This window comes from Staurois parvus, unplaced genomic scaffold, assembly GCF_062004578.1.
Source record: "Staurois parvus isolate SC_StPar_1 unplaced genomic scaffold, SC_StPar_1.0 ptg002046l, whole genome shotgun sequence".
In the NCBI taxonomy this organism is placed as follows: Eukaryota; Metazoa; Chordata; class Amphibia; order Anura; family Ranidae; genus Staurois; species Staurois parvus.
Window position 1 is genome coordinate 1 of NW_028319842.1, and position 22,135 is coordinate 22,135.

The 22,135-nt window shown below is 49.3% G+C and overlaps 1 protein-coding gene across 1 annotated transcript; it reads right to left on the reverse strand.

The window, feature by feature from the left end:
* Positions 1-10,468: 10,468 nt before the first annotated feature.
* Positions 10,469-17,628, reverse strand: MIMS2 (mitochondrial inner membrane structural 2). The gene is made up of 3 exons (XM_089664799.1): positions 17,297-17,628; positions 15,774-15,952; positions 10,469-12,395 (listed from the first exon to the last, which is right to left on the reverse strand). The coding sequence occupies exons 1-3, from the start codon at positions 17,471-17,473 to the stop codon at positions 12,179-12,181; spliced, it is 573 nt and encodes a 190-aa protein (XP_089520925.1). The 5' UTR covers positions 17,474-17,628; the 3' UTR covers positions 10,469-12,178.
* Between the last annotated feature and the right edge of the window lie 4,507 nt (positions 17,629-22,135).

Here is a 22,135-nt window from a genome sequence, read left to right on the forward strand (position 1 = left end):
CTTCCCCTTAATTATAACCCTACAACGGCCTTTAAGAATGCTCTGAAAACTATCATTAAGACAGGCTTTGAGAGAGATATTATTGACAAAAAAGAAAGGGACTTTCTTTGTCCCAAGGCACCTAAGATACCAATCCTATATATCTTACCAAAGATTCATAAGGACCCTCTGAGACCCCCAGGAAGGCAATTGTCAGCGGGATCAATTCCCTTTGCTCCAAGATCGGGCAATATATAGACCACTACTTACAGCCGCTAGTAGTCCACACCCCCTCATATCTCAAGGACACTAAACAGGTCCTAAATGCCATTAAAGACGCAGTCATCACTCCATCTACTATATTGGTTACGGCAGACGTTGAATCACTGTATAGTAACATTAACCATGCAGATGGAATGCGAGCTGCAGAATGCTACCTAAGACAGCAGAGCCCTCTCAGTTCCACCCATATAGATTTCCATCATAGAACTACTTGAATTTGCAATGGTTAAGAACTACATGTGGTTTGATGGCAGATATTATTTACAAATAAAGGGTGTGGCTATGGGGGCGAAATTCGCCCCCAGTCTCGCCAATTTATTTATGTCCTTTTGGGAGGAAGAGATTATATATTCCAGGGACTGGCCAGAATTGGCCTTCTATAGGAGATACATTGATGATATTCTCTTGTTGTGGAATGGGGATACACAATCACTAAATAACTTCTTCACAACCCTGAATTACAACAATCAAAACATTAGGACTCACTTACAACTTCAGTCACGAAGAAGTTAGTTTTTTAGACCTCACTTTGATGAGGGTAGATAATAAAATTATCACCAAAACATTTTTCAAGTCATCCGATCGGAATAGTTATATTCCTTTGGACAGTTGCCACCACCCCAGCTGGCTTGCTAACATCCCTAAAGGACAATTGCTAAGATTGAGAAGGAATTGTACTAATACCTCAGACTTTCAGGTACAAGCCGACATTTTGAAAAAACGTTTTTTGGAGAAGGGCTACAATGGGGTATCGATTGATAACACCATCTTAGATATTACCCAGATTAACCAGGAGGAACTCCTGGGTACCAATTCCAAGAAAATGAATGACATTTTTTGTCCGTTCATCACTACCTTCTCTGTCCAACATAGAGCGGTTAAACATATCATCAGGAGGAATTGGAATATATTAAAATCAGATCCAGTTCTGAAGGACATACTTCCTGAGACACCTGAAGTAATTTTTCGGAGACCGGCCACTCTCAGAGATAAAATATCTCCCTAATATTATTAACCCCCCTGCCCAACCACTCACATTATTTAACATGAAGGGTTTTTACCCCTGTAATAGGTGCATTGCTTGTAAGTGCAATGGAATTAGAAAGAAGAAAATCTTTTCCTACAATTCCAGTCAAACACACAAGACATACGAAATAGACAAATTTATTAGTTGTGACAGCAAATTTGTAGTATACCTACTTGAATGCCCGTGCTCCAAGCAATATATTGGCCGGACCACCAGGAGGCTCAGAGATCGCCTTCGGGAACACATTGCCAATATCAGAAAAGGTTATAGAGACCATTCTCTATCTCTACATTACAGACGTTTTCACCATAGAGATCCCACATCACTCAAGTTTGTGGGGATCGACTCAGTCACCCCTCACTGGAGAGGTACACACAAGTGAGAGCAGTTTCCCCAGCTGGAGACTAAGCATATTTTCGAATTGGGGACTTCCCACCCAGCGGGGCTCAATATAGATCTAGATCTTAACTGCTTTATTGCCAATGGATGATGTAATTTCACCCCATTTTTCCATGTTTTAGACGCATGGTTATGGACGCATGGCTTGACCGTTTCACATGCGTTTCCACCTTAGCACTTTTCATGATTTCTTAATGATTTGCATTTTTTACTCAGGTTGGTGCAGATTTAGTTCTGCAGCCTTCTCATTGTTATTTTATTTTATGTTTTAGGAACTTCTTCCTTTATTTTTATGTATATGATGTCTTTACTGAATGTTGATTAATTTTAAGTTATAATGACGCATGTATACATTTACCTAGATATTATCTAATTGGGAATAATTCAACATATTGGCGCTATCGCGCCTCTCTGCATATTTTACATAGATCCTATCGGATTGTTTTAATTAGGTGTATTTTACACCGTTGTTGGACTTGACTTCTGTTTGACATTTATCTGTCAACAATAGGGCATCTCGCCCTTCCACCCTGCGTCTCCGAGCTCCATTACAATGGAAGACGGAGCCACGCGCATGCGCCTTGGGTTTTGCGCATTGCGTACACGCTACTGCGCATGCGTCATTATGCCTATATATATGCGCCCATTCGCGTCTACACGTCAATGGTTCCATACCTCTGAAGATGTGCGTGCGCACGTAACGCGTAAGGAGGAGCCTGGACGTCGAGACGCTACGCCGCCGGTGCCACGTGGAGGCCCGGCGGCCACTATTCAAAGTATCAGGGTTAGTTGTCTTGCTGACACATCTGTATGATACCTGCTTGCTTTGAATTGGATATCATTATTGTGAATAAAGCTGCCTTTTATTACCTACTTCACTATGGGTGTCCTTCCCTAAAACTCCCTTGAGGAGCTTTTGCTTGCAGAACCTTGGTCTTGGAATTCTACATCTAATCGTGTTAAGGAAGATCGGTTGCTGCATCTGCGGAGGAGGGATTCACCATTCCTGTAACCGGATCAGCTTTACTTCCCTCTGGATTGAAGATCCTTGAGTTTTATATACACACTGCGTTTATGTGTCTTACTTCTGGTGAGTGCGTTTTCCAGCCATTTCCACACGGATCACCTATTCTGAATCCACATCAGACACTGGATACGTTTATATGTCATAGACTTTTAGTGGACTACCTTTTTGTCAATTTGTCATTATTTTCAGCGCTGCACTATTTTTATGTTAACTCCATATTAGTGGCCATGGGGGAAGAGGGGCAACTCCATATTAGTGGCCATGGGTGGAGAGGGGCAACTCCATATTAATGGCCATGGGTGGAGAGGGGCAACTCCATATTAGTGGCCATGGGTGGAGAGGGGCAACTCCATATTAGTGGCCATGGGCGGAGAGGGGCAACTCCATATTAATGGCCATGGGTGGAGAGGGGCAACTCCATATTAGTGGCCATGGGTGGAGAGGGGCAACTCCATATTAGTGGCCATGGGTGGAGAGGGGCATAGTTCTGGAATGATTGTTTGGTGGCCAGATAGTATATGTGTGAGTCTGTGCCTGTATATATATATATTTAGCTCAGTACATAGAATGTAAGTAGGACAAGCTGTTATTCTGACAGGAAGGAGTATAGGATGATCTATGTCCCTCCTGCAGACAGTTGTGAATATATTATCCGTAGAGATGACACTATGTAATGACATCATACATTATACCGGGGGTAATAGGCAATGGTGCTGCCATTTGTATGCTGCATTATGTCTGCACAGTGTTTAATGATGACACTTAGGCTCAAGGTGGTGGTGGTGGTGGTGGGGGGGGGGCAGTAGTTGTCACGTCTTGGACCCAGAAAAGGGCCCAATCAGCAGAAATCGGGGATGCACTGATATATCAGCTGCCAGGTTACAGCATCTGCCCATACACAATCATCTATTCCTCCATCTGTATGCCAGCAGATGTTCTTGTGGAAGGTGAAGTCTTACATCCACTTTCTGTGTCTATGGCAGAGGGGTCTTCCTCTCCTCTTTATGACTGCAGCAGGAAGAGTGAGACTTCCCTTTGAAGGATGTAAGAAGAAGCATGTGACCTGCTCCCCTGCCCAGGAGTAGCAGTAAGATCCCTAATCCCGAGCACTGTCACAGGAGCAAGGGTGTGATGGTACCATGGGCACCCAACACAACTGACCGCAGTGCTGGCTGCGCAGGACGCCACGATCTCCACTTTGGATAATCAGAGGAAGCCTTGTGTTCATTGATAAAATATAAGGTTTCCCGTGACTCAATTTCATTCCAGGAACACGGCAGAAAGTCTCCATCTCACTGCTAGGACACAGTGCTGTATACTGTCTGTAGCTGATGCTTCATATTGTGTATATACAGCTCTGACAGTGGCTGCATCATTATAAAGGAAGTCATTTGTTGGGCCAGCTTGGTCCACACCAACTATGAAAAGTGAAAGTGAACCTGGACTGAGACTTTAATCGAGGTGATTCTGCCCATCCATGAAAAGGAGGGGGTTCTCCGTCTCATCTAATGACTTAGTGATGTAGTTTGCATTCTAGAGCGAACTCGGGGTGAGTTTAGTCCCTAGGTATGGCAAGGCGTGAGGTTGCCAAGAGAAGGGGAACTGGACCCCAAGGTTCTCAAGTGTAGGTTTTGCTCAAGTTAATGTTTAGAGCTTCCCATTTGTCAGAGTTGACCTGCAGTCCCAATATAGGTCCCCAAATCTCCTAAGGGATTGGAATGGTTGGGCAAGGTGGTGTACAGGAAAGAGATAAATCGTCTGGAGAATGATCGCACCTTTGGTGCACATCTTATAGATATCTCAATAGCCATGATAAATTAGTGGTGCCTAGCACCCACCATGTGGATGTCAATGGGGTCATATTTACATCCCTTCACCATGATCTGTGAGTAGGGGTGGAGTATAAAGAGATAAAAAGCACAGCAAAGTGATAAACTTGGGTCCAAAATTCCATTTTGTCAATGTGTGGAAGAGGTATGACCATGAAATGCTGTTGAAGGCTTTCGGAGGATCTAATGATAGCAAATTCCCTTTCCTATCACTCCCCTCATCCCGGTTTGATGTCTTCTGGTTTGCTCTGATGAACTCGAATAGAGACCACATTTGCATGTTCCTCAAACCCAATGAAGATCTAAGCAATGTAGCCAACAATAGGCCAGTTCCAATATTTAATTGTGACTTTCTTACTAAAGTTTTCACCAATGGACTCAATGGATTTCTGAACAAATACGTTTTCATTGATCAGGTGGGCTTCACCCCTAACAGAGGCAGGTTCAGACATGGGTCTAAACCAGGGGTGGGCAAACTTTTTGACTTGAGGGCCGCAATGGGTTCATATATTGGACCCGGGGGCCGGACCAAGAGTAGATGAATGATGTGTATGTGTCATCCATAGTAAATATAGTAATATTCCCCCATAGTAAGCATAGTAATTAATCCCCCATAGTAATTCATCCCCCATATAGTAATTCATCCCCCATATAGTAATTCATCCCCCATATAGTAATTCATCCCCCATATAGTAATTCATCCCCCATAGTAATTCATCCCCCATATAGTAATTAATCCCCCATATAGTAATTCATCCCCCATAGTAATTAATCCCCCATATAGTAATTCATCCCCCATAGTAATTCATCCCCCATATAGTAATTCATCCCCCATACTAATTCATCCCCCATAGTAATTCATCCCCCATAGTAATTCATCCCCCATATAGTAATTCATCCCCCATAGTAATTCATCCCCCATATAGTAATTCATCTCCCATATAGTAATTCATCCCCCATATAGTAATTCATCCCCCATATAGTAATTCATCTCCCATAGTAATTCATCCCCCATATAGTAATTCATCCCCCATATAGTAATTCATCCCCCATATAGTAATTCATCCCCCCTATAGTAATTCATTCTCCATATTAATTCATCCCCCATATTAAGTCCCCAAGTCCCCCCTGTGTCAATTTACTTACCTTTGCTCCGCGCGTTCCTCTTTCAGGGGGGTAGCACTGCCCCTCAGAAGAAGGGATACACACAGCATGAGGACCTGGTGGGTGGTGAGAGAGGCTGTGGGTTTCATGACGGTGTATGCACAGCCCGACTCTTGTTCCCGGGGATGTCCGGAGCTGTGAAGGTGAGTGTCTTTCTCTCTTGGTGGCTGGTGTATGGGGGGCAGTGGTAGTCTCTCTCGAGTGGGGGGGAAGGGGTGTTGTTGGTTAATGTCAGGCTCCTTCTGGGGGGGGGCTGCTGATTTTTGTGTTGCCTAGGCGCAGGGGTGGGCAAACTGCGGCTCTCCAGCTGTTGCAGGCCTACAAGTTCCATCATGCCTCTGCAAGTCATAGCTCTGCAAGTCATATTCTTGTACTATACAAGAATAGCATGGCCAACGCCACCCCTAGGAGTGATGGAATCCTCGGCTGGGTGGCAGGTTCTCTTTAATACACTAGAATAGAATGACCAATGCCAGCCCTAGGAGAACATGGAATCCCCAGCTGGGTCAGATAAGGGCCGTGATGACAGGTTCTCTTTACTATACTAGAATAGGATGGGCCAATGCCAACCCTAGGAGTGGATGGAATCCTCAGCTGGGTTAGGTAGGGACCATGATGACAGGTTCTCTTTAATACACATGAATAGGATGACCAACGCCAACCCTAGGAGAACATGGAATCCTTGGCTGGGTCAGGTAGGGACCATGATGACAGGTTCTCTTTACTATACTAGAATAGGATGGCCATTGCCAACCCTAGGAGAGCATGGAATCTTCAGCTGGGTCAGGTAGGGACCATGATGACAGGTTCTCTTTAATACACATGAATAGGATGACCAACGCCAACCCTAGGAGAACATGGAATCCCTGGCTGGGTCAGGTAGGGACCATGATGACAGGTTCTCTTTACTATACTAGAATAGGATGGCCATTGCCAACATCATGCCTCTGCAAGTCATAGCTGTAACCAGGGGCGGACTGACCATTCGAGCACTGGAGCACTGCTCGAGGGCCCGGGGTCAGTAGGGGGACCCATGAGATGCCCCTGGTACCTTTTTCATAGGCTTTTTTGAGTTTGGGCAAGGACACAGGGGCCCCATGATCCCCTATTGCCCGGGGCCCCATGAGTTGTCAGTCTGCCCCTGGCTGTAACTGTCAGTTTTGCAATGCCTCATGGGAAATGTAGTTCCACAACAGCTGGAGAGCTGCAGATTGCCCACCCCTGGCCTAGGGTAGCATAAGACCTAAATACACCACTGCCCCCCCCAGACTGCTGCTGTCCAAAGGTGTCTCCATTGTTCCTCCATGCAGACGGCCTAAGACACAAGAATACTAATGCAGACGCCACATCTAAGGATTGGCAAGATCTTCCAGTTTTGTTTTTGGGTTTTAATAGCATCTTTTCTCCGTCTTGTCTCTCCGATCCATCCAGAAGAGGGCAGCGTTGTCCTTGTAGGTTGCAGCAGCCTTTGTGTAACAATGTAGCAGTCAGTCCTGTGTATTCCCAGCAGGACAATACATTTGGGAATTGCGGAGATATTTCCTCTATTACCTCCCCGGCTCTGACTTATTCATGTATTAAAAAGCAGTTTAATGTCACCCTGCTCCCGCTTGTAGCCAGGCAATTGGTTCTCATTTTTATTTCGCCGCGTCGCCCCCCCCCCCCTCGTTCCTGTAAAACGGCGATCATCAGCTGGGTCATTCTGACCAAATCGGACTTCAGAACTTCCACATCTTCCCGCGGCTGTCAATAGGCAGTTTTGTCATTTTACACAATAGGCAGCCTCCGCTGGAACTGTCACTTCTGACAAGCTGCTCCCTTCGTCTCTACCAGACTCAGATTCCATTCATCAACACAAATATGCCTGGGGTCCCCCCTCCCCCAAAATCTACACCCCTTATCTTTGATAGTCTGAGTATGGATTTTAAGGGGGACCCCATCCATGCATACCCCCCACATCGTCCTGAACCATAAACCATACCTAACCACAAGGGGGGGCAGGAGGTTTCTTGCCAGGGATGGTGAGGACAGGGGTCTCTGCACCACAACCCAGTCCCAGGGATGTGGGGGTCTGCAGGCTTATCAAAATCTGGAAGGCTTTTAGAGAGGCCCCCCAACAGAGCAATGCCATCGGGAGGGGGGGGGGCCGCATCAGTATTGTGGATCAGTTGTATCTGTGAGACTAGATGTCCCAAACACCCCCCCCCCCCCCATACATATGATGTCAAGATTCCCCTTACATCAAAATCAGTCCCCCCCCCCCCTTATTGAATGCTGAGACCAGGGGAGGTGGAGATGATGGGGTGCTGCTGCTGCATAGAGAAGTGCAGGATCTGTAGGAGTTCTGTCCTCCTCTCTGCTGCCAACTGCTGAGATGGGGGGGGGGTGACAATTAGCCTCTCCATGGCTGCACAGAGGAGTGCAGGATCTGTAGGAGTTCTGTCCTCCTCTCTGCTGCCAACTGCTGAGATGGGGGGGGGGGGTGACAATTAGCCTCTCCATGGCTGCACAGAGGAGTGCAGGATCTGATGGAGGAGTTGTGTCCTCCTCTCTGCTGCCAACTGCTGAGATGAGGGGAGATGGAGATGGGGAGGTGCTGTGGCTGCACAGAGGAGTGCAGGATCTGGAGATGGAGTTCTGTTGTCTTCTCTGCTGCTGACTGCTGAGACTAAGTATTTTGTGGAACCCCCTTTGGCTTTAGTTCCAGCCTTTAGTCTGTTGGGATGTCTCCAATAACTTCGCACATCGAGACTTTGCAATATTTGCAGAACGGCTCAGGTTCAGTGACACTGGATGGTGACTGTTTGTGGACTGCAGTCAAGTCATTCCACAGATTTTCAATGGGGTTGAAGTCTGGGCTGACTAGTCCATGCAAGGACATTCCCCTTCTTCTCCTCCAATCACTGGGGGGGTCATTGTTGGTGTGTGCTTGGGGTCATGTTGGAAGGTGAACCTTCTCCCCAACTTTCTGGCTGAGGGCAGCAGATTTTCCTCCAGAATGTGACCGGATTTTGCCCCATCTATTTTTCTTTCTATCCTGACAAGTGCTCCAGTCCCTGCAGCAGAGAACCCCCATAACAGGATATTATCACCCCCCCCTCCCGTAACAGGATATTACCACCTCCCCGTAACAGGATATTACCTCCCCCATAACAGGATATTCCCACCTCCCCGTAACAGGATATTACCTCCCCCATAACAGGATATTCCCACCTCCCCGTAACAGGATATTATTACCTCCCCCGTAACAGGATATTATTACTTCCCCATAACAGGATATTCCCACCCCCCGTAACAGGATATTACCCCCACCTCCCCCATAACAGGATATTCCCACCCACCTCCCCGTAACAGGATATTCCCACCTCCCCGTAACAGGATATTCCCACCTCCCCCATAACAGGATATTCCCACCCCCCATAACAGGATATTACCCCCACCTCCCCCGTAACAGGATATTACCACCCCCCTCGTAACAGGATATTCCCACCTCCCCCGTAACAGGATATTACCCCCACCTCCCCCATAACAGGATATTACCCCCCCCGTAATAGGATATTCCCCCCTCCATGCTGTACTGTAGGAATGGTGGGATTTGGATGGAGAGCTGGATTGGGTTTCCACCAGACATACCATTTAGTGTTGAGCCCAAATCCTTCCATTGTAGTCCCATCTGACCAGAACCCCTTTTCCCAATGTGACCTCAGAACCTTCAAGGTGCATTTTGGCACAGCTCAGTGGTGGCAGCATGTGGTCTTCTTGAGGAGCGACTTTTTTTCTTGCAACCCTCCCATACAATCCCCATTTGTGGAGGATTTGTCACAAGCACACAATGACCCCTCTTTGTCATCCATTCCCGAGTTGCTGGAGGCCTCTTGGTCGCCTCTCTGACCCGATTCCTTCTGGATCTTTCATCCAGTTTGGAGAGACATCCTGATGGGGGGGGGGAGGGTCTGTGTTGTACCAAATACCTTCCACTTCTTCATAATAGACTTCACTCTGCTTCTAGGCAGCCTTTGACACTTTTTGTATCCATCTCCTGACTTGTGCCTGTCCACAACTTTATCCCGGTGACAGTGCCTTGCTGCCCAGAGTTGATGGTTTGCTTCAGTTGCACTACCGGGGACTGAAATGCTCCAGGAAAGCTCTTTTCAGGCTGAGCTAATCAAAATGACCCCAGCTGATCACAGTTGAAAGTCAAATGGCTTTGAGAAGGTGATTAGTCATTTTTAGGAGGGGGGGGGGGGTGATTCTTTTTCAAACTCGGTGATTCTGTTCATGAAATTTTTACATCCCGGTGACAGTGCCTTGCTGGCCATAGTTGATGGTTTGCTGCAGTTGCACCAGGGACTGAAATGCTCCAGGAAAGCTCTTTTCATGCTGAGCTAATCAGAATGACCCCAGCTGATAACAGTTGAAAGTCAAATGGCTTTGTGTGCCATTGAGGTGATTGGTCATTTTTAGGAGGGGGGGTGATCCTATTTCCAACTCAGCAATTCTGTTTTTGAAATTTTTACAAAATTTCCCTGGCAAGTTGGTGTTATATATTTCACTTGGATGTGGTAAGTTGAACGGAGCAAATACAGCTGGATAAATCAAGAACTGTGTCTGTCTTCATTTCAGCAAAATGTCAATATTTTAAGGGGGGGGGGGATTCTATTGTATACCCGCTGTATAGGGTGGGTATGATATGTACAGAATAGTCTGGGGTCCTTCTTCTCGTGTGTTTTGGGTGCGCAGACGGCAACAGAATCAGACAAATATAGATCAGAACTTTATTCGCATCATCGCCGTAGGGAGGGAAAAAACGACATGACGCTCCCCATGTGACTCCTGAGAAACTCTCCATATACAAATCTTCACATTTGATAAAAATACATCTATTCCATTCTACAAATCTATAGGATTCCTTTTTTTTGGCTTCTCTCATTAAACTGAATCACAAAATTCATTCTAAAAATAAAAACCCAAAACCTGCTGTAACCTCTGACTGCCCGGGTGACACATATGTGCAGCGGCAAAAGAGGGCGGGCTTTAATGCCCACAAGCCGCATTTCCGTGTCCAGGGGTGGCCGAGGTTTCTGGGCTGAGAGCGCGCTCATTGCACACTCCCAGCACAGTGACAGAGCTGTTGTGGACAGCTCCTGGTCTCTAGCAATGATCGGGACCAGCTACTGATCATGTGACCACTGTGACAGCCAGTCACAGTGGTCATGTGATCAGGCAGTCCTTCGTTAAGGGATGCTGGGGCTGGTTGGGAAGGGGTTCGGTAGGTCCAGCCACAAGGAGGAGAAAGGAATAGAACCTCCATTTTTTTCTTATCCTACCAGACAGGAAGTGAAGGGTGTCTCCAACACAACTCTAGTGCTAACAAGGAGCATGCCGATAGGAGGAGAGAGCAGAGTGATAGAGATGAGCTCACCAGTCTGCTGCTTCTTCTTTCACTGTCCAATCACAGGCTAGGGGGGGGGGGGGGGGGACAAGACCTGTTGCTGATCTGCAGCAGTGGAGTAGGTCCGCTCCCCTGCCAGACAGAGCTGTGTACATCTCAGGAATGGATGGACAAAACCTCTCACAGGTGTATTCAGTTCAGGTTCACAACACAGAGATAACCTAACATTCTACCCAGAGTGGATGGAATCCTCAGCTGGGTCAGGTAAGGTCCATGATGACAGGTTCTCTTTAATACACTAGGATGACCAACGCCAACCCTAGGAGAACATGGAATCCTTGGCTGGGTCAGGTAGGGACCATGATGACAGGTTCTCTTTAATACACATGAATAGGATGACCAACGCCAACCCTAGGAGAACATGGAATCCTTGGCTGGGTCAGGTAGGGACCATGATGACAGGTTCTCTTTACTATACTAGAATAGGATGGCCAATGCCAACCCTAGGAGTGATGGAATCTTCAGCTGGGTCAGGTAAAGGCCATGATGACAGGTTCTCTTTAATACACTAGGATGCCCATTTCCAACCCTAGGAGTGTCTGGAATCCTGGGCTGGGTCAGGTAGGGACCATGATGACAGGTTCTCTTTAATACACTAGGATGCCCATTTCCCACCCTAGGAGTGTCTGGAATCCTGGGCTGGGTCAGGTAGGGACCATGATGACAGGTTCTCTTTAATACACTAGGATGCCCATTTCCCACCCTAGGAGTGTCTGGAATCCTGGGCTGGGTCAGGTAGGGACCATGATGACAGGTTCTCTTTAATACACTAGGATGCCCATTTCCCACCCTAGGAGTGATGGAATCCTGGGCTGGGTCAGGTTAGAGCTGCAATGACAGGTTCTCTTTATTCCCCTCTAGTCCCCCCTCCCCCTCTTCCAGTGCACATGTCAGTATGAATCACATTTCAAGTATAAGGCGGATCCTGGTCAGGGGCGGCTCCTCATATTTATGGGCGTCGCCAAGTTCCAGGTCCCCGAGGAAGCAGCCTGAGTAGTCGTGTCCGTGTCGGGACCCCGCTAAGCACGAGGGGGAGGCGGCTTGAAGAATCCGGTTCTCCTGAAGTACCTGACCAGGAAAGGGACGGACACCACGGTGATGCTGATCCGCACCGGAGCGAACAGTTTATGGATGGCGTACGCCAACACGAAGGTACTCGTTCCCGCCGCCATCTTGGATTGGACCACAGCTTCACTGAAGCCGACTTTAAGGAGGAGCGCGGGGACGTCCAGACCGCTGTACAGGGGAAAGAAAAGTAAACTGAGTGAAATGTAACAAACATCATTACCAGCTCACAGTGTGCACCAGAAGCTGCAGGTCAGACCGAACCCGCCATGTTCTCTGGACGTCCACCATCATCTAGACTAGCCCTGGCCCGCCTCCTTTCATTCATTGGATTTCACTTCTATCAATCGTGGAGGCTGTCACGTGTGGGCGTTACCTATGCAAATACAGCCTGCCTAGGAACGCCCACTCCTCCAGACTGACTCCCGCCCACCAAGGGATTTTGATATTTGCATAACTCCTCCCACTGCTTGCATCAGGACTAAGAGGAGTACTGAGGCCAGGTGCTGTAAAGGTGTCAGCAACCTATAAGCTCCTCCCAGCAGCCATGATCTGCCTGCATTGCATAGAGAAGCACAGAGAGCCAGCGCTGACATCACTGAATCTATAATAAGATATGTAAGGGAAACAGAAAACTTTTAAAATATTACACCGCGTTCCAAATTATTCTGCAAATTCTATTTAAGTGTCACAAAGATGAAATATTTTGTTTTTCAGTGTAACCCATGGATGGCATTGTGTGTCAGGGCTCTTTTGATCACTGAAAACAATCTGGGACACCTGTGATAATTAGATTGGTCGGTGAGCCCAATTGAAGGAAAAACTACTAAAGGACGGCGTTCCACATTATTAAGCATTTGCCGCCCCCCCTATGGCCGAATGGCGGCCGGCAAATGTCATCAGCGTTCCGGGTGGACGCCATATGGCGTCATACCACACATGCGCAGATTGCGCTCCTGCAGAGCGGCGCGATCTGTCACCGGCCGTGTACCTTGGACACGGCCGATGACAGATCAGAGTATCGGCCCCCGTTGCAGGTACCATGACCAATCACAGCAGGTCACATGACAGTTGTATACAATGGATGGCTTCATTCATGCCATCCATTGTATACTAGTGTCTAGCTGGGAATGGTCACAGTGATCACATGCACATGTCATGTGATTAGCTCTGGCCAAATCACAGCTAAGCACAAAAAACAAAACCTGAATGAATCGATGTCATTCAGGTAAATGCTTCTTATAGCAAAGTAATTCTTTGCTATACCCTGGATGGTCCAGATGGATGGAGTAGTGGATGGTTGGTGGACGGCCACCCTGTTCCAACAAGGCTGCGACGTCAGCAAGGCGGTGGTGGAGTCCTGTTTTGGGCCGGAATCATGGGAACAGAGCTGGTTGGCGCCTTTAGAGCCCCCGAAGGTGTAAAGATGACCTCTGCAAAGTATGTGGAGTTTCTGACTGACCACTTTCTTCCCCGGTACAGAAGGAAGAGCTATGCTTCCCGTAATAAAATCATCTTCATGCATGACAATGCACCATCTCATGCTGCAAAGAATACCTCCGCATCAATGGCTGTTATGGGGATAAAAGGAGAGAAAGTCATGGTGTGGCCTCCATCCTCCCCCGACCTCAATCCTATGGAGAACCTTTGGAGCATCCTCAAGCAAAAGATCTATGAGGGTGGGGGGCAGTTTACATCCAAACAGCAGCTCTGGGAGGCTATTCTGACATCTTGCAAACAAATTCAACAGAAACTGTCCAATGGATGCCAGACTTGTGATCTGCTATGAGATGAGGGCTCCTATGTTACAATGTAACGTGACCGCTTCACATGGTTACAAAGTTACAATGTTGGGAAAAGTTGGACTGAAATAGCTTTTGATTTCAGTAAATCTGCTGCAAACACAACAAATGACAATTCTCAGTTCTTTACAACCTAGAAAGTGTTTGGAAACTTCCTGTGCGGAATAATCCGGAACACAAACCCTGTTATTAGGAGGTTTGTGCAATAAAATGTGAATTGTCCTCTTCTAGTTGTCACCTGAGAATTCTGCCGACTGATATTTACATCAATTATTGAGGGAAAGGAGGAAATATCATCTGCAGAATCATTTGGAACACAACGTATAATATTGATGGGGAGGGCCGGAGAGAATACAAGCAGAATAAACACGTACGACTGGTCCTGTAGGTGCTGCCCCTCCCCTGTTCTCAGGGGCGGGTCCTTCTGTACGCATCGCCACCCCTCCCCCGCTCTCAGTGGCGGGTCCTCCTGTACGCATCGCCGCCCCTCCCCTATTCTCAGTTGCATGTCCCCCTGTACGCATCGCCGCCCCTCCCCCATTCTCAGTGGCGGGTCCCCCTGTACGCATCGCCGCCCCTCCCCCGCTCTTAGTGGCAGGTCTCCCTGTATGCATCGCCGCCCCTCCCCCGTTCTCAGTTGCATGTCCCCCTGTACGCATCGCCGCCCCTCCCCCGTTCTCAGTGGCGGGTCCCCCTGTACGCATCGCCTCCCCTCCCCCGCTCTCAGTGGCGGGTCCTCCTGTACGCATCGCCGCCCCTCCCCTGTTCTCAGTTACATGTCCCCCTGTACGCATCGCCGCCCCTCCCCCATTCTCAGTGGCGGGTCCCCCTGTACGCATCGCCGCCCCTCCCCCGCTCTTAGTGGCGGGTCCCCCTGTACGCATCGCCGCCCCTCCCCCATTCTCAGTGGTGGGTCTCCCGGTACGCATCGCTGCCCCTCCCCTGCTCTCAGTGGTGGGTCCCCCTGTACGCATCGCCGCCCCTCCCCCGTTCTCAGTTGCGGGTCCCCCTGTACGCATCGCCTCCCCTCCCCCGCTCTCAGTGGCGGGTCCTCCTGTACGCATCGCCGCCCCTCCCCTGTTCTCAGTTACATGTCCCCCTGTACGCATCGCCGCCCCTCCCCCGTTCTCAGTGGCGGGTCCCCCTGTACGCATCGCCGCCCCTCCCCCGCTCTTAGGGGCGGGTCCCCCTGTACGCATCGCCGCCCCTCCCCCGTTCTCAGTGGCGGGTCTCCCGGTACGCATCGCTGCCCCTCCCCTGCTCTCAGTGGTGGGTCCCCCTGTACGCATCGCCGCCCCTCCCCCGTTCTCAGTTGCATGTCCCCCTGTACGCATCGCCCCCCCTCCCCCGTTCTCAGTGGCGGGTCCCCCTGTACGCATCGCCGCCCCTCCCCCGTTCTCAGTGGCGGGTCCCCCTGTACGCATCGCCGCCTCTCCCCCGTTCTCAGTTGCATGTCCCCCTGTACGCATCGCCGCCCCTCCCCCGTTCTCAGTGGTGGGTCCCCCTGTACGCATTGCCGCCCCTCCCCCGTTCTCAGTGGCGGGTCCCCCTGTACGCATTGCCGCCCCTCCCCCGTTCTCAGTGGCGGGTCCCCCTGTACGCATCGCCGCCCCTCCCCCGTTCTCAGTGGCGGGTCCCCCTGTACGAATTGCAACCCCTCCCCCGTTCTCAGTGGTGGGTCCCCCTGTACGAATTGCAACCCCTCCCCCGTTCTCAGTGGCGGGTCCTCCTGATCATCAGTTCTCACCTGGACACCAGACCGTAAAATATCCCCAGTGACACCAGAGAGATCCCCACGTGGAAGGCCACCGCCACGCCCCCGTATTCCTTGAAGATGCGCTTCAGCTGCTGCGTTTTGCTCGGCTTCTCTCCGCCGCCGTCGGCTGCAGCGCCGCTGGTCTCCTTGGTGGCTGGTTCAGTGGGGCCCTATAAGAAACAACAATGAGAAGTGCAGCAACTCGAGGGAGACTGTCGCCACGAATGAGCAATGTCGACTGTACATGTAAAGCTCTGGGGGCGTGGGGAGGTGCTGCCAGGTTTACTGTCCTGGTGACCACTGAAGGTGAAGGGAAATTCAACATTCTTCTGTTGTCACCGGAACAGGAAGTGAGGGGAAATCTTCCAATGGGGACACCTTCAAGGCCTCTAAACCTTCTGGGCCAATCAGATCATTTTTGTTGTTGAACCTGCTGGTTGAATGAAGGAGGAGGAGGGCTCCTGTATGGGTGACTTTAGTGTGCGCTAGAAGTGGGAGAGCGTGGCGAGGAGGAAATGCTGAGCAGGGTGGAGGAGCAGATGGTCGGGGAGATGTGTGCTGGAGGGAGGTGTGTGCTGGAGGGAGGTGTGTGCTGGAGGGAGGAGGTGCAGCGCCTGCACTGCAGATAAAGACTACCGCTGGAGGAAACCTTCCACCTAGAAGAAAGGGGAGGGGGGCTGGTCACATGGCCGGGTACCCCGGGGCGGTAGGGTCAGCTGAGCGGTGGGGAAAACACCCCGACCACAGCGACACCCCGCACTGCGCAAACACCCCGACCACAGCGACACCCCGCACTGCGCAAACACCCCGACCACAGCGACACCCCGCACTGCGCAAACACCCCGACCACAGCGACACCCCGCACTGCGCAAACACCCCGACCACAGCGACACCCCGCACTGCGCAAACACCCCGACCACAGCGACACCCCGCACTGCGCAAACACCCCGACCACAGCGACACCCCGCACTGCGCAAACACCCCGACCACAGCGACACCCCGCACTGCGCAAACACCCCGACCACAGCGACACCCCACACTGCGCAAACACCCCGACCACAGCGACACCCCACACTGCGCAAACACCCTGACACCCGCACTGCGCAAACACCCCGACCACAGCGACACCCCATGCTTTGCAAACACCCCGACCACAGCAACACAACACACTGCGCAAATACCCTGACACCCCGCACTGCGCAAACACCCCGACCACAGCGACACCCCGCAAACACCCCGACCACAGCAACACCCCATACTGCGCAAACACCCCGACCACAGCGACACCCCGCAAACACCCCGACCACAGCAACACCCCATACTGAGCAAACACCCCGAGCACAGCACACACTATACTCGTACACAGAGCAGAACTACACGTCTTAAACCTTAACAGGATTAGAAAGGGAATGAGGCCCATCATCACCTCCACTACACACCCGGCCATGGAGCACAGGGACATTCCTGACAGGTGCACCCCCATATACAACACCTGTCCCCGGGGACCTTCTCACCTGAGAACTGAGCCTGGCAGGGCTCCGGCCTGTGTACGCCGAGTTCTCCGGGGTAGGCCGCATATCCCCGACCTTTCCTACACACTGCATCCGCCCACCGCCCGCACACAGCACCCGGCTACACCTTAAGGCCCAACCGCGACACGTCCGGACGGGGATGAGCAGGAGGGCAGACATAACGGTCACTGAGCTATGTGAGGAGGGCTAGTGTGCGGCCATGGCGGATATCCGAGGATGACACCGACACAGGTCTCCTCCTCCCTCCATCCTCCTCCATGACACAACGACACAGGTCTCCTCCTCCCTCCATCCTCCTCCATGACACAACGACACAGGTCTCCTCCTCCCTCCATCCTCCTCCATGACACAACCTCCTCCCCTCATCCTCCTCCATGACACAACCTCCTCCCCTCATCCCTCCTCCAGGAAACAACCTCCTCCCCTCATCCCTCCTCCATGACACAACCTCCTCCCCTCATCCCTCCTCCATGACACAACCTCCTCCCCTCATCCCTCCTCCATGACACAACCTCCTCCCCTCATCCCTCCTCCATGACACAACCTCCTCCCCCTCATCCCTCCTCCATGACACAACCTCCTCCCCTCATCCCTCCTCCAGGAAACAACCTCCTCCGCTCATCCCTCCTCCATGACACAAACTCCTCCATCTCCCCTCATCCCTCCTCCATGACACAACCTCCTCCCCTCATCCCTCCTCCATGACACAATCTCCTCCCCTCAGCCCTCCTCCATGACACAACCTCCTCCCCTCATCCCTCCTCCATGACACAAACTCCTCCATCTCCCCTCATCCCTCCTCCATGACACAACCTCCTCCATCTCCCCTCATCCCTCCTCCAGGAAACAACCTCCTCCGCTCATCCCTCCTCCATGACACAACCTCCTCCCCTCATCCCTCCTCCATGACACAACCTCCTCCCCTCATCCCTCCTCCATGACACAACCTCCTCCATCTCCCCTCATCCCTCCTCCATGACACAACCTCCTCCATCTCCCCACATCCCTCCTCCAGGAAACAACCTCCTCCGCTCATCCCTCCTCCAGGACACAACCTCCTCCGCTCATCCCTTCTCCATGACACAACCTCCTCCCCTTATCCTCCTCCATGACACAACCTCCTCCCCTCATCCCTCCTCTATGACACTACCTCCTCCCCTCATCCCTCCTCCATGACACAACCTCCTCCCCTCATCCCTCCTCTATGACACTACCTCCTCCCCTCATCCCTCCTCCATGACACAACCTCCTCCATGACACAACCTCCTCCATCTCCCCTCATCCATGACACAACCTCCTCCTCCATCTCCCCTCGTCCCTCCTCCATGACACAACCTCCTCCTCCATCTCCCCTCATCCATGACACAACCTCCTCCTCCATCTCCCCTCATAACTCCTCCATGACAGAACCTCCTCCCCTCATCCCTCCTCCATGACACAACCTCCTCCATGACACAACCTCCTCCTCTATCTCCATGACACAACCTCCTCCTCTATCTCCATGACACAACCTCTTCCTCCATCTCCATGACACAACCTCCTCCTCCATCTCCATGACACAACCTCCTCCTCCATCTCCATGACACATTCCATGCACCTCATTCCGTATACCATGCTGTACATTCCCTATTCCATGCACCTCATTCCGTATACCGTGCTGTACATTCCCTATTCCATGCACCTCATTCCGTATACCATGCTGTACATTCCCTATTCCATGTACCTCATTCCGTATACCGTGCTGTACATTCCCTATTCCATGTACCTCATTCCGTATACCATGCTGTACATTCCCTATTCCATATACGTATACCATGCTGTACATTCCCTATTCCATGTACCTCATTCCGTATACCATGCTGTACATTCCCTATTCCATACACCTCATTCCGTATACCATGCTGTACATTCCCTATTCCATACACCTCATTCCGTATACCGTGCTGTACATTCCCTATTCCATACACCTCATTCCGTATACCGTGCTGTACATTCCCTATTCCATGCACCTCATTCCGTATACCGTGCTGTACATTCCCTATTCCATATACGTACACCATGCTGTACATTCCCTATTCCATACACCTCATTCCGTATACCATGCTGTACATTCCCTATTCCATACACCTCATTCCGTATACCATGCTGTACATTCCCTATTCCATACACCTCATTCCGTATACCATGCTGTATGGAAGAAGTCTGTATATTTCTGGTAATATTTAGTATCAGGTACTTGCACCCCCCCCCCTCACAACCAATCAGTGTGCTCATTATCTCCAATGTTGTATATTTCTCACTTATCTCAGACTATTGTGGTGAGAAGAAAACAAACAGCGATAATTATCTCCAGGCTGACCCCTGCACAGCTTCCCTCTGATTCTGGAGCTCGGCTGCCGGATAAACAAATCAGACTTTAAACTGCAAATAAGTTTCCATGGCTCAGCGACACGTCTCCTAGCAGATGAAGTCCGCCAGAGGTCTCTACGCCACGCTGTTAATAAACTGCGCCTTCGCCTCTGTACTGCGAACTCTGCAAACCGCTAAATGGTGTGCCAGATGCTGACATTTTACATCGCCTAAATAATAGATGAGGTTATATAGCCGGCGGAATATTCCCGGTCCACTGCCACACTTTCCGGAAACCGTAAGACGCCCACATTATAGGCTCTCTATAGGATGGCTACACGCTGCAAACCCACTCACCAAGAGATCCCAGACGTTGCATCGTGTCGCTGCAAAAATTCTATTTAGTGATTCAAAATCTGGAGCTGTTATTATTATAATCCCTGGTGATCCTGCCATGAGGGTCATTATTGAGGCGCATCCTGTTATAGGGTGACAACACTCTGTCCCCATCTCCTTCCTTCCTTCCGCTCTTTCTTTCGCTCTTTCGCTCTCTCTTTCTTTTCTTTCTCTCTTTCTTTCGCTCTCTCTCTCTCTTTCTTTTCTTTCTTTCTTTTTTTCTTTCTTAATTTCTTTCTTTCTTTCTCTCTTTCTTTCTTTCCTTTCCTTTCTTTCTCTTGAACAGTATTTTCTTTTTTAAGTGTCAGTTGTTTATGATACATTGTGCTTTATCATTTAGGGTTTGGTTAAGGTTTACATATGCTGTACTGACTACTTGTATACAATGTATGGTATATAATTATAGATTGTGTTATGATATTATATATTGCAGTGTATCTAGTGAATTGTTTTTTTTTTTAAATTTTGGATGGATTGATGAGGGGTTCATGTCAGTGTTAAAGTGTTTTTCTCTTTCTCTCTTTTTTTCTCTTTTTTTTCTCTTTTTTTCTCTTCCTTTCCTTCCTTCTCTCTCTCTCTCTCTTTCTCTCTCTCTCTTTCTCTCTCTCTCTTTCTCTCTCTCTCTCGTTGAGTTGTCACCAGAACTTCCATGAGGGTCTTTATTGAGGCGCATCGTGTTATAGGGTGACAACACTCTGTCCCCATCTCCTGTCAGTTACATAGCAGTCAGATTGAAGAAAGACACAAGTCCATCTATGAGGGCTGTACTATATAGAATATAGAACTTTCTTTCTTTCTTTCTTTCTTTCTTTCTTTCTTTCTTTCTTTCTTTCTTTCTTTCTTTCTTTCTTTCTTTCTTTCTTTCTTTCTTTCTTTCTTTCTTTCTTTCTTTCTTTCTTTCTTTCTTTCTTTTCCATTTTCCTTTGCCTTTGCCTTTCCTTTGCCTTTGCCTTTGCCTTTGCCTTTGCCTTTGCCTTTGCCTTTTCCCTTTTCCTTTCCTTTTTTCCTTTCCCTTTTCCTTTCCTTTTTTCCTTTCCTTTTTTCCTTTCCCTTTTTCCTTTCCTTTTTTCCTTTCCCTTTTCCTTTCCTTTTTTCCTTTCCCTTTTCCTTTCCTTTTTTCCTTTCCCTTTTTCCTTTTCCTTTTCCCTTTCCTTTTCTTTCTTTTTTAAGTGTCAGTTGTTTATGATACATTGTGCTTTATCATTTAGGGTTTGGTTAAGGTTTACATATACTGTACTGACTACTTGTATACAATGTATGATATGTAATTATAGATTGTGTTATGATATTATATATTGCAGTGTATCTAGTGAATTGTGACATGAGGGGTTCATGTCACTGTTAAAGTGGTTTTCTCTTTTCTCTCTTTTTCTCTCTCTCTTTTTTTCTCTTCCTTTCCTTCTTTCTCTCTCTCTCTTTCTCTCTCTCTCTCTCATTCTCCTTTTCTCTTCCCCCCCTCTCTCTCTCTCTCTCTCTCTCTCTCTTTCTCTCCTTGAGTTGTCAAAAGACCTTCTGGAAGTGGATGCTTGCTGTGTCCCCCACAGCAGGTTGTGGCTCCTTCCTTTGACCTGTACACCATGTCAGGAGGCATGATGGTTGGAGGGTGGAAGCTCAGGCCGTGGTGGGGGACACAGGCATCTGACACTTCTGGAGGTGTGCAATGCCGGGCTGACTGAACCCGCACCTCTTCAGTGGATGGAAATACCACCGTAGGGGCAAGCGTAGTACCTCTTCTAATACAAGAGACAGCTCTATGGCATTTTTTCAGGTGAAGATGGTGACCCTTTAAGCAGCAGTTAGAGGCACAGAAAAAATAAACGCAGGCTGTTGTTAAAGGTAAAGGAGCCGTACAGTATGGAGGAGTTAAGGATTGGCTGCAAGAGACAAAGATTCCTATTTTGACTATAAGTTAAAATGTCTCTTTTTCTCTAGGATGAGCCGAGCCCTCCCTTCCAGAGGACCTTGCAGCTATCTCATGGCATCCACCAACAAGCAGGCATGGAGAATACGGTATGTACCAAGTCACCATTACTGCATCAAATCAAGGCTGCAAAAATTGAAAACGAACATCAGGTT

Coding starts and splice junctions, on each gene's coding strand:
- MIMS2 (XM_089664799.1), bottom strand. CDS start 17,473: ATGTCTGCCCTCCTGCTCATCCCCGTCCGGACGTGTCGCGGTTGGGCC. Junction 15,953..17,296: donor CTGCCAGGCTCAGTTCTCAG/GTGAGAAGGTCC, acceptor TGTTTCTTATAG/GGCCCCACTGAACCAGCCAC. Junction 12,396..15,773: donor TTTTACGGTCTGGTGTCCAG/GTGAGAACTGAT, acceptor TCCCCTGTACAG/CGGTCTGGACGTCCCCGCGC.